Genomic DNA, 18,627 nt, shown 5'->3' on the forward strand with positions numbered 1-18,627 from the left:
GGTCTAATAAAGCCACACCTTCTGGCATCAGTGAGATGGACAGACTCTCTCCTGAGGCTGGGAGATCCCCCACTAATTTAGGAACTCTCATTGACATTATTTTGAATGGCATTAATATATAATGTATGGATAGGGGTGTAGGAAACATGAGATCTAGCAATTTGAATTTATAGCACATACCATAACCAAGCAGTGACTATATATTTCAAAATACTCAAAGTCAAATTAGATTATGCGGTCAATGAAATCTGAATAAAAACTATCTTAAGGACTATGAAAAATGTAAATATTTAAGATGAACAATTTAATTTATTTATCTTTCTAACAGCTATTATAATAATTGGTAGTAAATAAATACATGTTTATAGTAAATTAAACAATGAAACTGTGACAAAAATTAACATAGGATTGGGAGTCTTTGTATATCTACAGTCACTGTTACAACTGTCATAAAACGAGATACCAAGGGGTAAATGTATCATAGTCTGGTTTTTTCAACTCGCCGGAAATCGGCGAGTTGACAGCTAAAATTTAAAGCGGCGCTGGCTTGTAAAGGCAAATTCAAATCCTAGCTGTCAACTCGCCGATTTCCGGCGAGTTGAAAAAAAAAATGGACTAGGATACATTTACCCCCAAATGTGAGAATAAGGGACTCCAAGCCCTATAGCAGTCCTTGGCCTTTTACTGCCATGAAAATCTTTGTTCCTATGCCCTTTGTATGGACGTCTATAGGGCGTAGTGGTTAGCACTTCTGCTTTACAGCACTGGGGTCATGAGTTCAATTACCGACCATGGCCTTATCTGTGAAGAGTTTGTATGTTCTCCCCGTGTTTGCGTGGGTTTCCTCCAGGTGCTCCGGTTTCCTCCCACACTCCAAAAACATACTGGTAGGTAAATTGGCTGCTATCAAATTGACCCTAGTCTCTTTCTCTCTCTCTGTCTGTGTGTGTTATCGAATTTAGACTGTAAGCTCCAATGGGGCAGGGACTGATGTGAGTGAGTTCTCTGTACAGCGCTGCGGAATTAGGGGCGCTATATAAACAAATGATGATGATGATAGCATGTGAGCATGTATGTAATGGGAATAGGGGTCAACACAGGTGGAACCAATGCAACCAGGGTTTGTGTAGAATTTCCATGTGCTCCGTGTTTCCACCGGCATCTCATAAACATGCAGGTAGATTATTTGGCTTCTAGCAAACATCTAATGACTTAGCAGCTGTCACTTCAGTTTGCAGCAATAAAATAATGTGTTGTGATTAGTATCCCTACCAACTCTCTCTTTGTCGTCTTTACCCAGTTATTGCCATAACTCGGACTGAGCTAGTGATATGATGTTATAAAATGTCTTAAACTTAAGATGATGACTTTAACCCATGTTAATATTAAGTGGAGCACACAATCAGTTTGTTTTCCTTTAATCTGCACACCCAAATTTGTCAAATGTATGAAAAGGTGCCGAGTAGATACTAAAGACAGGGTCGGACTGGCCCAGCGGGCTACCGGTAAAATCACCGGATACCTTACGGCCACACCCCCTTTTCAAAGTGGGCGGAACTGCCCCTGGGGACCCGTTGTCCGCACTAGGCAGCTCGCTGTCCTCCCCGGCGTCACCGCTACTTCAAATGCGATCCCAGCAGCGATCGCATTTGAAAGATGACTGGCTGTCGCTGACAGCCAGTCATCTTTCAAATGCGATCACAGCTGCGATCATGTGACCCGCCCCCTCACCCTGTCAGCTGATTGCCTGGAGCATCAGAAGGAGAGAGGCTGCCAAAATCAACTTATGGTAAGTAGCTTCCAGCCACTTGTCTGTCTGTCTATATGTATGTATGTATATATATGTGTATGTGTGTGTAAATATATATATATATATATATATATATATATATATATATATATATATATATATATATATGTGTGTGTGTGTGTATGTATATATATATATATATATATATATATATATATATATATATATATATATATATATACATATATATACACACACATTATTAATGTTTTTACACAATAATTTTGTATTGCTATTTGTTTATAATAACAATAAATGATAGTGATTAAAAGGAAATACATTGTTAATTAAAGTTGAACTTGTGATTCACAGGCATTATTTGTTGCTACCTTGGCAAAAAAAAAACGATTAAGCACCCCCTATCATAGGTAACCAGCACTTTTAAATGTAAATGTAAAGATTGAGATTAAACACACTCAGAAACTGTCATATAATAAACCTGTGCCTTGGGCTAACAAATCTGCTGTACTAGAAGGTTCAGCTTTGAAATAAACATCTAGAAATGCAAATAGAGAATATGTAACGCCCCCTGCGGGGAAAGACAGGGACAGACGCAACACAAAAGAACTCACCTTGAAAACGATGGTCACCTCCAGTCCGCTTCCGATTTCCCAGCTGCGATCCAATCCCAGCAGATCCGCAGCCGCAGTCACCTCCAATCACGTCCCTCTAAGATAGAGGCAGAGATTACGGCCGTGCCTACCAGGTAAGGGCTGTCCGAGACTACGGCAAAGGACAAGGACACGGTCAGTCCAAGCTCCTTGCCGCCTCCTCACTTTGTTCTTGCCAAGACGCGGGGGACTACAGGCACTGAAGGCCAAGACTAATCCGAGGACTAATCCCGCCTCAAGTGCCTCACACACCTGCCGGTGAGGGCCTAACCGAAAGGGGGAATCGAGCGTGATACTCACCGGGACACTCCCACTTCCGATCCGGTTCTCCTGCACCTTCCCGACTCCTGCGGATGACAAGAACACACAGCCTCCCTCTACGCTCTCCGTGAACTAAGATGGCACCCACAAAACTGGACTAACTACAACGGCGACCCGACCCTAACAACGTTCTAATGGTCGGCAACGCAACTAAGTCAAACACTAGGACTAACTAAATGTGGTGCACTAACGGAACTACTAGTTACACGCTACGGGGAACACCAGCCGGTGTTCACAGCCTAAACCGGAGGGCGGTTCCTAACCCCCTCACCCAGGTCGTACCAAGAAGCTGCCTTCTTGCTATGGAGTCACACACAGGCCCTAAGTACGGGTTCTTTAAGCCCGGCTGAGGCTCGGTAAAACAGCACACTAACCCGCGGGCCGACTGCCGCACGGAACAGCCGATCGAACTGAACCGCCCGACTGCCTGTACTCGGGTATCTCACACGTGTCCCTACGTCCGGAACCACAGGTCCACCTGCACGGAACCGGCCTTGAGGACCCTTGATCAGAACCACGGCCGCCCCTGGAACTGCCTCAAGGTGTGCTGTACTGCCACCAACTCACTCAGCCACCCCCTCTGGGTACCAGTGTGACCCCGGGGACCTAAGGGACAGGGAAACTACATGTGTTCTCCCCTGACTATGTGTATGCTGGTACTTACACTTGTCCCCCACAGCACGGGTTAGCACAGGAAAACCACAGGAAACAAGAGCCTACCTTTAATGGGGGCCTGACGTCTTGCCCCTGGACACAGTTAGAAAGCACACCAAAATACTGTAATGTAAACTACACTCGCCACACAGACAGAATAAATAGATACAGTATACAGTACCTTGCCCGCTACTTACCCGAACACACCGCTGCTAGCCAACCAGCAGGTTGCTACAGCACCACAGGAGCCTACGCTCGACCGTACCTCCTAACCACGTGTGCTCACCTCACACAGGACCGCGCCTACTCTCACGAGGCTCCCACGCCTCTACCTCACACCACCAGGGCCTTATGCCCTATACACCATGGGTCTCTGCCCAGCTACACACAGAGCCTTCTGCTCTGTTTCCTGGGCCTCAGCCCCCTCTCTACCTCAGGGCTCTGAGCCCACTCACTAGGGCCTTATGCCCTACTACCTAGGGGTCCTAGCCCCTGCCTGAGGCCTGTGGCCTCCCTAACTAACTGAGGGCCTTGTGCCCTTAATAACCTACAGGCTACCAGCCTCTAACCAGGCCCTCTGGCCTTCCTATGGCCTCTAGGCCCCTAACTACCTAAGGGCCTTGTGCCCTTGTACCTGGGCTCTCACGCCCCTGTCTGTCTAATAGGGGCTTGTCCCCTTTATATATATATACTAATGGCCTACTGGCCCACTAACACGTTGGGGCCTAGTGCCCAGGTCCCTGGGCCTTGTGCCCCTACTTTATTGTGCCACGGGCCTAGTGCCCGACGTTATTGTTGAGTCTACTTACCTGCTCTGCGCAGGATACTCAACTTGACACGCCGTCTTCTGTTTCTTTCTTCTCCGGGTCTTCCAGACCCTCCAGCCGGCGGCGCCTCTTCTCCGCTTCGGCGCTGTTGAAGGCTGCTTGGCGGGGGCGCTCTCAGCCCTGACAAGGGCTCCCCGCCGACGATCTCCGCTCCGGCGGCTTGCTTGAAGTCTTCTGGCGGCAGGGTAGCTCACGGCCCTTACAAGGGCCCCCTGCCGCCGCTGCTGCTGCCTCAGTTGCTGGACGTCTGGACGAGACGTCCTCTCTCTTCCCCGCCGACGGACTTCTGCCAAAATGGCGCCACCCGGCGACTTATATAGTCGCCGGCGTGACGTCATTAGCCGGCGCGAGCGCTGATTGGCTCGCGTCGGCGCCAATCTTTTGAATGGCCGGGCGCGAGCCGCGATTGGCTCGCGCATCCGGCCGCTGATTGGCCAGCGGGGAAAGATGAGCCCTGATTGGCTCATCCTTCCCCCGCGCACAGGACCTGCAAGAAAGAAGTTATACTCACCGCCGCTGGATCGATGGACGGGTAAGTTCCTCTTCTCTTCTTTCTTCCTGCTGGGCACCATCAGGGACCTCTTCAGCCCCTCCAGGGGCACAGCGCTGCCGGATATCTTCGCCCTCTTCACGGGCACCGGCTCTGACATCTTCTGTCCCTCCAGGGACACATCGCTGGCGGGGGTCTCCACCAGAGACATCCCCACAAATATGCAATATGTTTCACTTGTAAGTTCCTTACACGAATCTGCACATTGAGATCGCGCTACAGCTGAACAGAAAAAAAAAAAAGTAATACTTCCAAGAAAGGGCCCCACGGATGCCCGAGGCCCCTGGGCTGTAGCCCAGTTAGACCTCGGGTTAATCCGGCCCTGTATATGAATTGGGCGGCACTATTGCAGGCATAATTTGAATTGGGGACACTATAGCGTGGCATTTGTGAATTTTTGGTACAACTGTGTGGCATAACATGGCACTCCTGTGTGGCATAATATTGTTTGGGGGCACTCCTGTGTTGCATAGGGGGGCTGACTATACTAAACTATAGGGAGGAGGGCTGCACAGAAAACATTATAGGGAGGGGGTGATGGGACCTTTAATTTAATGCTAAGGTGTTTTGGGTCTATAATTGAATGTGGGGCTGAGTGTGTGGAGGAGAGCTATCTATTAAATGTGAATATTATTTAATGCTGGGAATGGTTGTAGGAAATGGATGTATTAAATGAAAAGGCTATTAATTTATTGCAGGCGCTGTTTGGAGGGAGGGTATCAGGGTTATTTATTAAATGGGAATACTATTTTATGTTGGGGCTGGAGGAAGGCCTATGTATTAATTGTGGGTCCTATTTATTTAATGCCGGGGCTGGTTGGAATTTTCTAAATGTACCCATTATTTTTTCCAAATAGGGCCCTCAACATTCCAGGATCCAGACAAGCCGCAACTAAAGAAACCAGCAGCCACAGGTGGTAAAAGTCACAAGAACAGGTAGGACAGTCTGTCAAATGATCTGAGTCTAGTGCAGGCTTGGCTAACTTGTGGTACTCCAGGTGTTGTGAAACCCAGCATAATTTTCCAGCAATATGCTGCTATATATTGGCAAAGCATGCTGAGGCTTGTAGTTTCACAACACCTGGAGTGCCACAGGTTAGCCAATCCTGGTCTAGTGGGACAATCCTGATGTTTGGTGACTGTTCTGCCCAATCTAAGGGGCAGGTCAAGACTGTGTATTCTTTATACACACACTGCATTCTTTATATACTGCACTAAGGTGCTAGCTGTCCTTCGTGGACTGACCACTCCCCCTCTAGTGTCTGGTCCCGCCTCTATGATCGCTGACCACACCCCCTTTGGTGGGCCCCTAGTGTTGCATTCCCCGGTGGGCCCTTCATGCCCCGGTCCGACACTGACTAAAGACATACTAATCACAATACATTTGTGTATACGACTCTAATACCAATATAATATATAACATCTGAAATAAACATGAGGCACATTTCAAATCATGAATGCTCATCTATGTCAAGTTTATTACAGATATTATAGAGCAAAATTATAGTCTAATAGAGTATTTTTTTGTTTATTGTGATGAGTATGTCTATTGCATAACGTACTTCTGTATTCTTGTCCTGTGTTATATAATATTTCTTGCATCTTGTATTATTTAATAATACAGTAAACTAATCTATCTGAGGTACCCAGTGCAATCAAATCAAGTGCCTGTTAAGCTATTATGGGTTACACATAACGATAATAAGAACTCCTATGCACGTTCATGCTAAACTCAGGAATTTTTCAATTACGACAACTACAATCCAAATCTAAGGGAAAAAAAAAAATATCAGCAAAGCCCTAGGATTTAATTATGTGCTTAATGCAGAGCTATTGTTGTGAACATACGTTAAGAAAGATTTTAATAAATCATCAATTTTGTTTGTTGAATCAAAAATCAGTTGTACGAACACAAATGTTGGCGAATTTATTCATTCTCATAATTCAGAGTAATTGCCGATTCACTGGCTGAGAATTCCTATCAGCAAGTGGTATTCTAAAAGCGCTTTAATTATTCTCAAGTTTATTAGTCTTCTTACGTTTTACAGGAGATTTTAGACTGATTAAAGGGCACCTATAGTTTACACACACTGTAGGCGACACAATATTAATGGAAAAGCAGAATATTTATTCACTAGTGATCAGAAACACTGAGGTATTCTCAGGTTTAGCTAACAAGAAAGCTGCCCCCGCTGTGTGTAAATATTAAAGGCAGTTCTCCAGAATATTCTTTATAGTTACAATACACAGGTTTTGAAGACGCTCTACAGATTTTTTTATTATTGAAAACCCGGGAACAGTGCTGTCATCATGCCCAAATGTGCAAAAAAAAAAGTGCAAATAATGAATAAAGTGCACTAGAGGGTGCGGAACTGGCGCTGTACAGATTCTACAATAGACCGTACAAGTAACGAAAAACGAGATTTTTTTTTATGAACTTTTGCTGCATTTTGTTCTAGGAACACTCAATATGTTTCTAAAGGGTTTTTTTTTTTGTTTTTTTTATAGTTTTTTATTTTCAATGGTCAGTCAAGAAAATACAGCTAGCAAAACGATAATACTGTGTAACATACACAATGAAATCAAAACAGTTATTGTGGTATGTCGCATGCTAGGGAACCATTAGACAAAACTGACCAGTTTTTACCGTTTTAAGAGTAGAAACAAAAGGGATTGTGGCGGGGGCGAGGGGGAGGGGACCACGAAGATAGGAACTGTGAGTATTCAGAGGGTAATTAGGGTGTGTTGAGCCCAGAGCAGAGGGAGGGATGCATGTCGGAAGGGGTTATGCTCATCGCACATGGATCAGGTCGGAGAAAGCAGTGGGTTGGGGGGGAAAGGTGTGTTCTGCGCCTAGCCATGGACCCCATACTTGATTAAAGACATGGCCTCTATCATGGAGGTAGTATGTAATCTCCTCCATGGCGGACACATGCCAAATCTGCCCTTTGAGAGCCAAAAGGGACGGGAGGGGGGATTTTTTTTTTAACTTGTGATTCTGTTGAAAATGAACCCACCAAAAATAGATGGGGATGGATATCGCTGATCACTGCGGAGAACAAAGCATTGGCATGGCTGTAAGATTTGTGGGAGACATGCAACCTTGCATGGGGTCCTGTGAATAACATAGCAAAATTATTGTGGGTGTGACTATGTAAAACATGTTCCAAGAGTTGTTTCTGTATTAACACAGATATCCATTTCAGAGTATGAATACATGGAGTACTAATCTTCACAATGGAAAGGTTACTATGGCAGACAAATAAACAATACATGCCTGGTAGAGCAAACCATTACTGTAGAGCAAAATGGTATCTATGTAGTAGGCCATGCATGATATAGAGGACAGTACTATGAAATATTTCCAATATTCATGTGATATTATGTCAACCAAGTCATAACATGCTAAGTAATATGCACAGACAGTATACAATACAAAACAACATGTAATATGCCCAGCAAGGTGTCTTAGATGTGTCCAACAGAATGCCCTCTGTACCCAGCTGTCACTCACCTCCGCTCTGAGTCTGATGCCTCATTATATCTCCCCTTCAGGTACTGCCACCGCGAAGCAACTAAGCTGTTCCATACAAGGCCTCCGCCAGTGATTTGTCCTTGAGTGGTGAGCAGACCCCCTCTTCTGATGCTAGTGTACAGCAGATGGTATGTGCAGAGCAGTCCCACAAATCTAGTGGGTAGTGTTGAGCCGACCTCCTTCCCACAATCTTGTGGCATGCATCGAGCAGTCCTCCCCAAACTGGTGGCTTGTGTATAGCAGAGCCCAAAATTATTTCCTGGGGTGACAAAATAAATAACCCCCCTCGATTGTTGGGACCTCCACCCGGAATTCTTAAAACGATAGCCGTCCCGAGACCATTAATGTGAATTAGCAGAACAAGATCCCACTAATCACATCAACCAGCACCTGGGCTGCTCAGTGCAGGGTACAATTCCTCTAGCAGAGAAGAAAAGATATTGGGGTGAATCCCTCTCTCTAGAGAAAAAAAATGTGTGAAAAGCGCTGTACATGATTCAAACTGACCATTCCATAGACTGCACTGTGATTGGGTTTAAGACCCAACCATTGAGGCAATTAAGAAACAGTGAAAATATGTTCCCATTATCTCCTCAAGTACCTTATTTGCACACACTACCAACCAATAAGATAACTGGGGAAAACCGTATGAGTTAGGGGATTATGGCTTATTTGTAAGGTACTATATCTGAGCAGGCGCAGAATATGAAGACTGTGGATGAAGGATAAGAGTCTGATCAAGATTCATTTTTTTTTTCTAACAAGAATGTCTATATTGATTTTACTTTATTTTCTTTGCAATAACTTTTTATTAAGGAAAAATATTCAAAATATACAAACATGTATATAAAGGGCAATCAAATAAACTGTCAATGCTAACTCCCTTCAAGAATCTCCGCATCTGGATAAATCAGAGAAGTTTCCAGTGTTTTGGAATTCCAGCTAATAAATCCATGTTGCACAATAGTCATTGAACCTATCAGAAGAGCAGCGGATCAGATCATCCATATATCCATAAAATTGAATGCAGGCGAACCGTTCCTTCAGAGTTGGAGGAAAGAAGGATCTCTAATGTACAGGAATCACTGCCTTTGCGGCACTATTCAGGTGTTTTAACAGGGACATTTTATATAGCGACATTGGGAGCTTTGTCAAATTCAATAGTCAAAAACCTGGATCTTCTTGTACCTCATATTTCATAATTTCTTATGAAGTAGCAATGACTCCATCCCAAAAATGATCTTAAAGATGGACATTCCCACCAAATGTGTAATGGTGTCCCAATAATCAGATTACATCTCCAAAAAGTGTTCGAGGTACCAGGGTACATTTTAGCAAGGACATTAGGACATTGATACCATCTGGAAAGGATCTTACTGTGTTTCAAGCACCGAAATGCTAAGTGAGCTAACTTGGATGACATTATTCCAGTGCTTCTCTTTTGTAAACTTCGGCAAAGAGGCAAAACGATTTTGAATCAGGAGTTTGTAAATACCAGAAAGGACATGCGAAGAGCATATGGAAGCAACACACAGTCTCAAACAATGTCAATTCCCTACTAGCACTTTTGCGCAACTCCTCTGTACTTAAGTGTTTAAGTTTTAAGTTCGGAGCTGGGTAAACTCCACTTGGCCTGGATATATTGAAACGGATGCCCTTCTGCTCCATGGGAGGTTTCTGTCCTCCCTGAGCTCACCTTAGGCCCATCAGCTGGCCAGCGAGGACGACCCCTGCCCAAGACCACTTTTTTAAACTCCTTTTCACGGATTCCAGGAGGAAGGACTGGTTTGTAAACAGTGGGGTCAAGGGAGAAAAAAATCAAAGAGATGTATTTATGCTCTTGATGTTTGGTCCAGCAAACCACAATAGGTTTTATTATGGGATGCTGAATAATTGGCAAACTCACAAGCCTAGGAACAACACTAGAATGTTTTTTAAGAGACCACTCTTCTATTGCCACCCATGGCTTGTCCGCTCTTGCCCTTGTCCAATCTAGTATTCTGCCATGATGGCGCCATAATAAGTATCGCAGTGATAGAGCTGGAGACCACCCAAGTGTCTACGTCTGAATAAGATGTCATGCTTAAAGCAAGGTTTTCTTCCACACCACACAAAAAGTCTCTAATCTGTCAGTTCAAATTTGAGAACCACTTGCTAGGAATGTAAATCAGTAGAGTTTGCAAAAGATACAAAACAAGGGGGAGAATATTCATTTTGATAATATTAGCTCTACCTATCCAAGAGAAATTCTTCCCTCGCCGCTCTCTCTGTTCCTTTTGTAGCTTGTTGTAAATGATTTGAAAATATGCATCAAAGAGTTGGGAAAGGTCCTTAGTGATAAAGACCCCCAAATACTTCACATGTTTTGGGTGCCATGTAAAAGCAATGGCGTGTTGCCGCCCCCCTTTTGGAGGAGTGGCGAGATTAAGTGCTACAGATTTTATTTTAAAATTAAGAATTCCGAATTTGTGAAACTGAAACCAAATTTGGGACAGAGATTACAAGATTTGTAATTATCACTAATAAATTAGCAGCAAAAAGCACAAATTTGTTCGTTGCTTTACCCACTTGAATCCCGGAGCTGTCAGAGTTCTTTCTGAATAACCTCGCCAATGCCTCAATTTATAAAACAAAAATAAGTGGCGATACAGGACATTCTTGTCTAGTGCCACTGAAAGCTGGCACTGACTCCGAGAGATCACCATTTATTTTTATCCTAGCTGTAGGACGGTGGTATAATGTGTATTCCTTGTAGACTAGTTTGGCCCAGGAACAAATGGGTCAGTACACCCCTCAGAAATGCCCAGTCTATTCTATTAAACACCTTTTTGGCATCAGTTGACAACAACATAAGACTGAGTGGAAGAATCAGATGTCGAGTGTAGAAGATCCAGACCTTTTGTAGTATCCTCCTTTGTTTGGCGGTCAGGAACAAAAGCCACTTGACCAGAATATATGATTCTCAGTAATATGGATTTCAATCTATTGTTGGAGGCTTCTTTAAATTCAGTTTAATCCACTCAGGCTAGAATTTGGGTTGGTTCTATGTGTTTTTGGAATATGAACAGGGGTATTTGTTTAATACACAGAAATTATATATAAAGCAAGATTAGGTCAATCTACCATAGGCATCTTATCCAGGGGATGTTCTGCTCTGTGATCTAGTTCTTCTTAGTATCCTCTTTTATAAATAAAAATATTATTAGATTACCCACATCTATATAGGTTTACCAACCTCCTCTATATATTTAGAAATGTAAACCAAGAATCCTCAGGGCTTAAAAGATTTACCACGTGAGCCTTCATATCTCTATATGCATTCGCCCCTTTATGCCTGTTTATAAATTACCCTTTATTGCAGTGGATTCCAAACTTTTTCAGTTCAAGGCACCCTTAGGTTCTCCAAAATTTTTTCAAGGCACCCCTAACTCAAAATAATTACCAAGTAGTCACCCGCCTTGCTTACCACAGGCACTGGCTGAGGCACCCCAGTGAGAACTCCAAGGCACCCCAGGGAGGCTAGGCGCACAGTTTGGGAACCACTGCTTTATTCTATATGTAACACCATCAGGAACATTTAGGCCACACCCCCCCCAGTGACAGCAGGCAGAGATCCTGGAAGGGAAAAGACGTAGCTTCCGCATGGGAGGAGTTTATCACCGAAGGGGAGGAACCACCATGACAGGAGTATGTTTTGTGTAGTTGGTGGGTCCTGTCCCTGATGAATGTGAAGTACCCACAAGCTAGCTAAGGCAGAGAGGAGCGCAGGAGAGGTAATGCATTAGCTACCCATGCATACTTCATACCGCACACAGTGACAGGGGGTTACAAGTATATATGTGAACATCTTGTATGCTGGGGCAAGGGGGATTTCAGATGCCTGAGATCTTAGAAAAGTCTACAAAAAAACAAACAAAAACCCCACATAATATAAGAGCTATCACAACCATCAAGTAGTGATTCAGAACCCTTCCACTCACACCGTTCATTGCTGCAATATAATTTGTAGGAAAGCATTTATATACCATAATGCTGCAAATGTGATGTGGCAGAGGTTGGAATGGCATTCATGATATTGTTACATAGGGAACCCCTTCAAAAATCCTACACTTGTCCCATCCCTCCTATTTCTACCATATAACTAGTCCTTTCACAAAGGCAGGTTTTAATCAGTTGCTTTTTAAATGTCAATCTGACACTTATAATTATAAAAAGAAATGTTAATCATGTGAGCAATGTGCTGCTATGGCATCTGTTAGAGCACAGCAGCCCGTGGTCTGAATGCTGAAACAGTGCACGTTCTATGAAGAGCAGTCTAACAGAATACATATCACATGGGACGCTGGTTGTGCTCAGTGTAGTGGTCAAGGGGTCTGCATTAAGTGTTTGTACAGTTCTGGATTAATACCACGACTGACAGACGTTCTACCTCTCTGCAGGAGCTCTGGGAGAATTGTAGGAACAATTTCTTCAATCTAATTTTTCCAGCAATTTTCACTTAATACACTTCAGTCAATCTTGGAGGGTGATTCTCACGATTTGTACTAATCACCAGCGATATGTGGAGAAGAGTGATGGACACAGAGTGGATGTGCTGGAGACCTGCAAATCTCTTCATAAACCATTCATTAGAGCAGACGTTTTATCTTCCTTCCACGAGATGGCAGCGGGAAGAGAGAGATACTTAGAAAGTTATAGCTATATTAATGGCTGCAAATGAAATCTCATAAATTCCTGCTGATCACTATAGAAAAGTTGACAGGAGTTTGATGAATACTTGGTCCTCACCCAACAATGGATCCTGGCACCGTATCTGCTAACAAGACGACAGAATAAACAAACTACATGTGTGACAATAACAGATGTTTTTGTTTCATGGGAAGGGTTTCTGATTTATTTAAAGGTTTTGTTTTTTATTAAAACAGATCATGGTTCTATTGAATGGATGGAAAATTCAGCAACTAACACATGTACAGCAAGAACAGTGCATTCTAGTGGCATGATCTATATATGAATACTTACAAATCTGGGCTTAAACTTGCAGTGTTCCTTATTCATACAGTTTGTATGGTAGAACAAATTTATTGGATGACCAAAATCTGTATTGTGAATGGACGCCGCCAAACTGCGTGATGCAACCAAAGTCGGCATGGAGATGTGTCACATGGCACCTAAGCTGGCTCCACCCACTCTGTGTGCGCAAGTGCAACACACCTGCTGCGTGATACTCGCGCCTTCTGTCCATAAAACAGCCGTTTTAGGTGCCTATAAATAGCCACCCAAGAAAAATAAACTCTCGGTAACGTAATCAGTATTAAAAGGTATTAACGACGACCAGAGAAGCGGTCCTTTCTGCCTGAAAGCATATTGATAGATGTCATACAATCATCTGGAGTCTAAAATGTCTGAGGATTTCTTTTCCCATTCAAATAGCAATGTTACAATGTCCGAGGCCAAGTTCTATCATAATATGGAAACTTTCAACCCATAATTAGGAATAATACCATATGCATTTTCATAAAGCCTATATTTGCCTGGCCTTGAGCAAAGAGGATACCCCAGCAAAAAAAATGGCCTAAGTTGTCCCATCTGCCTATAAGAAGCTGGTAATGGGCCTCATGGATTCAACCTTCTTGGACCAGTGACCTATTATGTTTAACAGCTGAATACTTTGGTGCTTTGTTGATTTATGTACTACATTAAACACAAACATAATTGCACAACAGAAAATAACCTATAGGTCTGGCTAGTCTGCCTTGTGTTGTACATTTTTTTATTATTTTTTTTTGTCAATAGCAACTTCTGTGTTGTGGACCCATGCATTAAATCCCCCCCAATATTTTATTCCAGCTTATTTCAAATCTATCATCAGGTACTACAGGTCCTGTTATTACACAAGACCTTGTGCACAATGTATTTAGCACGCACCATATAGGCTCTTAGACGTAGGGCTGAGCTATTAGATCGTAGAGAGCCTAAGTGCACTTTCTCCTGGGCCAGGATCTTCCATACTCTACTGTGAGGTTTGGAGAAAAGGGTCCTAGACCAGTCACATTATAATACCTGTTCTTTTCCAGGGAAACCGGTGACAGTGGAACCCTGTGCTTTGTATAAAGATTAACATAGAACCTAAATTTGGTCTATGGTACATCAAAGCTAGTCTTCAATTTTATAACACTTGTTTTCGAGACAACTGTAATATTTGTCGATATAAATTATGGTTAATCTTTACATGGTTTGATATATATGGCAACTGTAAAAGTACTGAAATTACATACCAAGGCTTAGTTTTGTTAACTCAAGTTTCTACCCATATCGGAGACTGTTCAGCAGTCACAAATAAATGTTTTGTGAATTCAGAACACAATTGTCCTTTAATAAAATGTCCTTTGACAAAATGTGTCTTTTAAAGCAAAAAAAAAATACCAATCTGAATAAATCACAAAAATTATTTTTAAAATAACTTTTCTTTCACAAGTCATGAATCAAATCACCAAAAATAAAATGAATGACCCAAAAGCACAAACGCAACACTGCGAGTTTCAATCACCTCTACTTGGAGGACAATGTGTGGTTTTGTTTTTGTAGGTCTTTATTCACTGATCAGCAGTCCTCTACATATATAATTGTAAAGGATCATTATATTTAGCAGGTAGATCACTGATCAGCAGTCCTCTACATATATAATTGGAAAGGATCACTATAATTAGCAGGTAGATCACTAAACAGCAGTCCTCTACATATATAATTGTAAAGGATCATTATATTTAGCAGGTAGATCACTGATCAGCAGTCCTCTACATATATAATTGGAAAGGATCACTATAATTAGCAGGTAGATCACTGATCAGCAGTCTTCTACATATATAATTGTAAAGGATCACTATATTTAGCAGGTGGATTTTCTGTACTCACCCTGGAAAAAATAAGCTTGTTATTGTGTTATTTTTTTATCTGGTGCCTTCTGTACTGTTACCTATCCATAGCACATGGTATATCTATTCATGCTCCTTTTAGTGAGGGCTTCATACAGTCTATTCGTCTTATTACACCTGGCTACTTAGCTCCGAGTCCTACATATTAAAATACATATTTGTGCAAAAATATTAGGAACTCCACCCAATACGTAAAATTAGTTTTGGGTCGCCTACACCAAGGAATCAGGGGGACACTGTACCCTAGGGTAAGTAAAACTCCTTTATTTTAATTTAACAGAGGAAACGGATTCCAAATCTTAATTTTGTAACCTAAGTCTTCTGGCAGAGAAGTTGTTTCAGGTTAGCTTATCTGCTTTACAATGCTACCTATGGCAACAACATTCCTGTCAGTATGTACTGGCATACATCATACTCTGTCACAGGATTACCATCTACATGTAATCTACAACACACAGTACAGACAAACAATATGTCCACATTTTGCGAACACTGAAATGTTTACAGAAATCTATTTCTCTTTACTAAATGACAACACAAGGCAATCATTGGAAATACCAAGTTAGAAACATTTTCTTTTAATAAAATGTCAGACTAAATAACTGTATTAACATAGACGTGTCCACTGCATGCGTGTGCTGGGACTGTAGGCATCCTTTCCACGGCTCTAATAGTGCTATCCTGAGGCGTTAGGGGTTCCGTTTAAAAAGAGGATTTGTATGAGTGAGTTAGAGGGTTCTTAAAAAGTGGAAAGAAACTGAGCAGCTTTCTCAACATCTGGTAGAGCAGAAGGAAGCTGGTTAATGTTACACATAACCGGAGGAGTATGTACGGACAGATACAAATAAAAAGGTACACTGCAATTGGTTGCGATGGAAGTTTATAAAACATTGTAGTCCACAGATCCTATCCACATAATTCTTCTTAAATTATCTTTTGAACAGATACATGCTAGAGCGCTTCAGGGTAAGTTAGGTCAGTGCCGATCTCCTGGCATCAGACAAATGCTGAGCGTTTAGCCCGGGATGCGGTTGGCAGCTTCCTCCTCTGCGTCAGCCCTGTTGGCATTGATTTCTGCAAGCGTCCTGGCAAAGCGGGTCCATTCGTCGTTACGTGGCACTGCGATCTGCTGTAGAGTACAGATGAGGGACAGCCAACATTACATACTACACAGCGTTAATACCACCAATCTTAAGTGCAAACACAGACAGACACAGGCCGTTCCACAAAAATGAAAGAGTAAAACCTCTAGCTTATAATACCCATCTGTACTGTTATACACTGCATCTAACTGTACACACGAGTAGCCTGCTCACGATTATCAGGTTTTAAAAGGCAATTTAATACACAAACAAGATTTATATTGGCCAATAAATATTTCACATTATCTGCCATTTATTCGTAAAAGTCAATAAATATGGTTTGGAGAACATTGTACTTTGTGTTGGTTGGCTGAACGTCAGTGGCAGGCCGGGCTATGTACTGTATGAGAAATAAACATAGCAACACAAAAACACCGCTAATTAGATATCACTGTAGAAAGGAGCAGAGTGCTGTAAGTACACGACCTACCTCTCCCACATCATATATAAAGATCTGGCCCTCTGAATCTCCCACAGCGATCTCCTTCCCAGAATGAGTCCACCTCACACGATTGAGAGCAGGGTTTCCATCCACTGTAATGCTGGCTGTAGGTACCTGTTCACAAGACAAGTTACACTTCAATACAAGAAAATGACAGGTCTGAAAGCTTAGAGCTGGCTCCAATTGTCAGTAATGCCAATACCTGTTATTTACACATGGTGAATGCATACAATCCGCACAGCGTGGAAACACACTCCGACAGCGCGACAGGGAGCGAGAGAGAGCGCACTGTAAGTGACTTTCATTATCCCCATATCTGTATATGTAAATAAGCTGGAGTGGTCTCTGCTTTGTTGCTTTCCTAGTCAGAAGACTGTCCACAGACCACTGCAATTGTGCACCCATTACAAGGCCCTGCAGCTGATGTCTTGTATTTATTCTCACTTTTGTTTCAACATATAATAATTGCTATATTTAATACTATATGTAACTAAAGACACTAATCTTTAGCAGCCGGTGCCCGAGAACTAAATCAAATTGTTCCCAAGCGCAGTGCGGTAACTAGAAGGTATCGGATGGGCGTCTACCTACGTATATTATAACTGTACTATATCTAATAGTGGGTGGGAAATGGTTAATGTAACCAAACATAACTACTAATTTACTGCCTGAGAATCTGTCCTCAGACCGCAGTCTGGAGCACTGGAATAAACAGCCTTAGTAATCTCTGCTCACCTCCGTATCGTTGTTGAGGTTCCACAAATCCAGTCGCCCTACACCGTCCACACAGGCAAACAGGGCTGGATGAGTGGGAGACCACATAACGTCATAAACATAGTCTGCATTGTCTTCAAATGAATACAAAGGTTTGTTGTTCTGGAAAAGAAGAAAACAGAACATCAGTGCGCATCAAGATAACCGTAAAATAAGTGGAACTGCTGCTAGGTGAACTCTACATACAGATAACTTATTTATCACACTAACCCTCAGAGACATGTATACTTCCTACGTATTTACATCGCTCTCCTCCCTAACAGTACATGGGGAATTCTATGCACAAGACAGAAGGAGACAGATTCATCAGAGGTTCTAGCAGAATAAATATGGTGCCTGCCACTGTAGAGTTAGAGTGAGAAATGAAATCAGAATGACAAAAACACATCTACATGTAAAGTTACAAACAGAAATCAATGTGGTTGTGGGTGCATAAAATATTCCCTTTTCATAATGACATTAATTATGGACATAGCTGTGATGTCACTAAACAAGTCTCCCTTTACGCCATCCCATCCGCGGAGTTTAAAGTGGACCCGTGACCAACACCGCACGACGCAAAGCATTTTGTGGGCCAAATTATTACCCTATCAATTCACTAAGAACCAGCTCTTCATGAAGGGTCAGTCCTCATGAACAGTAATCAGACAGAGCCTCAGGGGTGTCGCTGGTGCTTAGCAAATGGATAGCTTGTAAAATGGTTCATAATGGATGCATCCACTGTGCACAGGCCACTGTAAAAGGTGCTCACCTTAAAATAGGAAAGATTTTCTATGTAATTAACGCAAGTACTATAACGCAAGGACGTGGAAGTAATACTCTCTCCCGCTGCTGGTTCAGGCGTCTGTGTGTCAATGTGGTGCTGCAGATCTTAAGCTGGAGCCCAACACGTACCGGCTTTGTACTGGATCAGAGGGAAGTAGAAGGTGAATGCTACTATTGACAATGGTATTATCTTTCATTTATGAGGTGCCACAAAGGGTCCGTAGCGCCGTACATAGGGGCATATTCAATTGTTTTCGCCGC

At 42.6% G+C, this 18,627-nt stretch overlaps 1 protein-coding gene across 7 annotated transcripts in view; it reads right to left on the reverse strand.

Annotated features, from left to right (window-relative positions):
* Window positions 1-15,791: 15,791 nt before the first annotated feature.
* DYNC1I2 (dynein cytoplasmic 1 intermediate chain 2) overlaps window positions 15,792-18,627 on the reverse strand; it is a 64,531-nt gene continuing 61,695 nt past the window's right edge. For all 7 annotated transcript variants that reach the window (XM_075180646.1, XM_075180644.1, XM_075180648.1 and 4 more), the window contains 3 exons: window positions 17,563-17,703; window positions 16,816-16,941; window positions 15,792-16,372 (listed from right to left, as the gene is read on the reverse strand). In XM_075180646.1, coding sequence (XP_075036747.1) covers window positions 16,259-16,372; window positions 16,816-16,941; window positions 17,563-17,703 — 381 coding nt within the window. In that variant the 3' untranslated portion in view covers window positions 15,792-16,258. The remainder of the gene's footprint in view (window positions 16,373-16,815; window positions 16,942-17,562; window positions 17,704-18,627) is intronic.

Source organism: Mixophyes fleayi, chromosome 7 (genome assembly GCF_038048845.1).
Source record: "Mixophyes fleayi isolate aMixFle1 chromosome 7, aMixFle1.hap1, whole genome shotgun sequence".
Taxonomy (NCBI): domain Eukaryota; kingdom Metazoa; phylum Chordata; class Amphibia; order Anura; family Limnodynastidae; genus Mixophyes; species Mixophyes fleayi.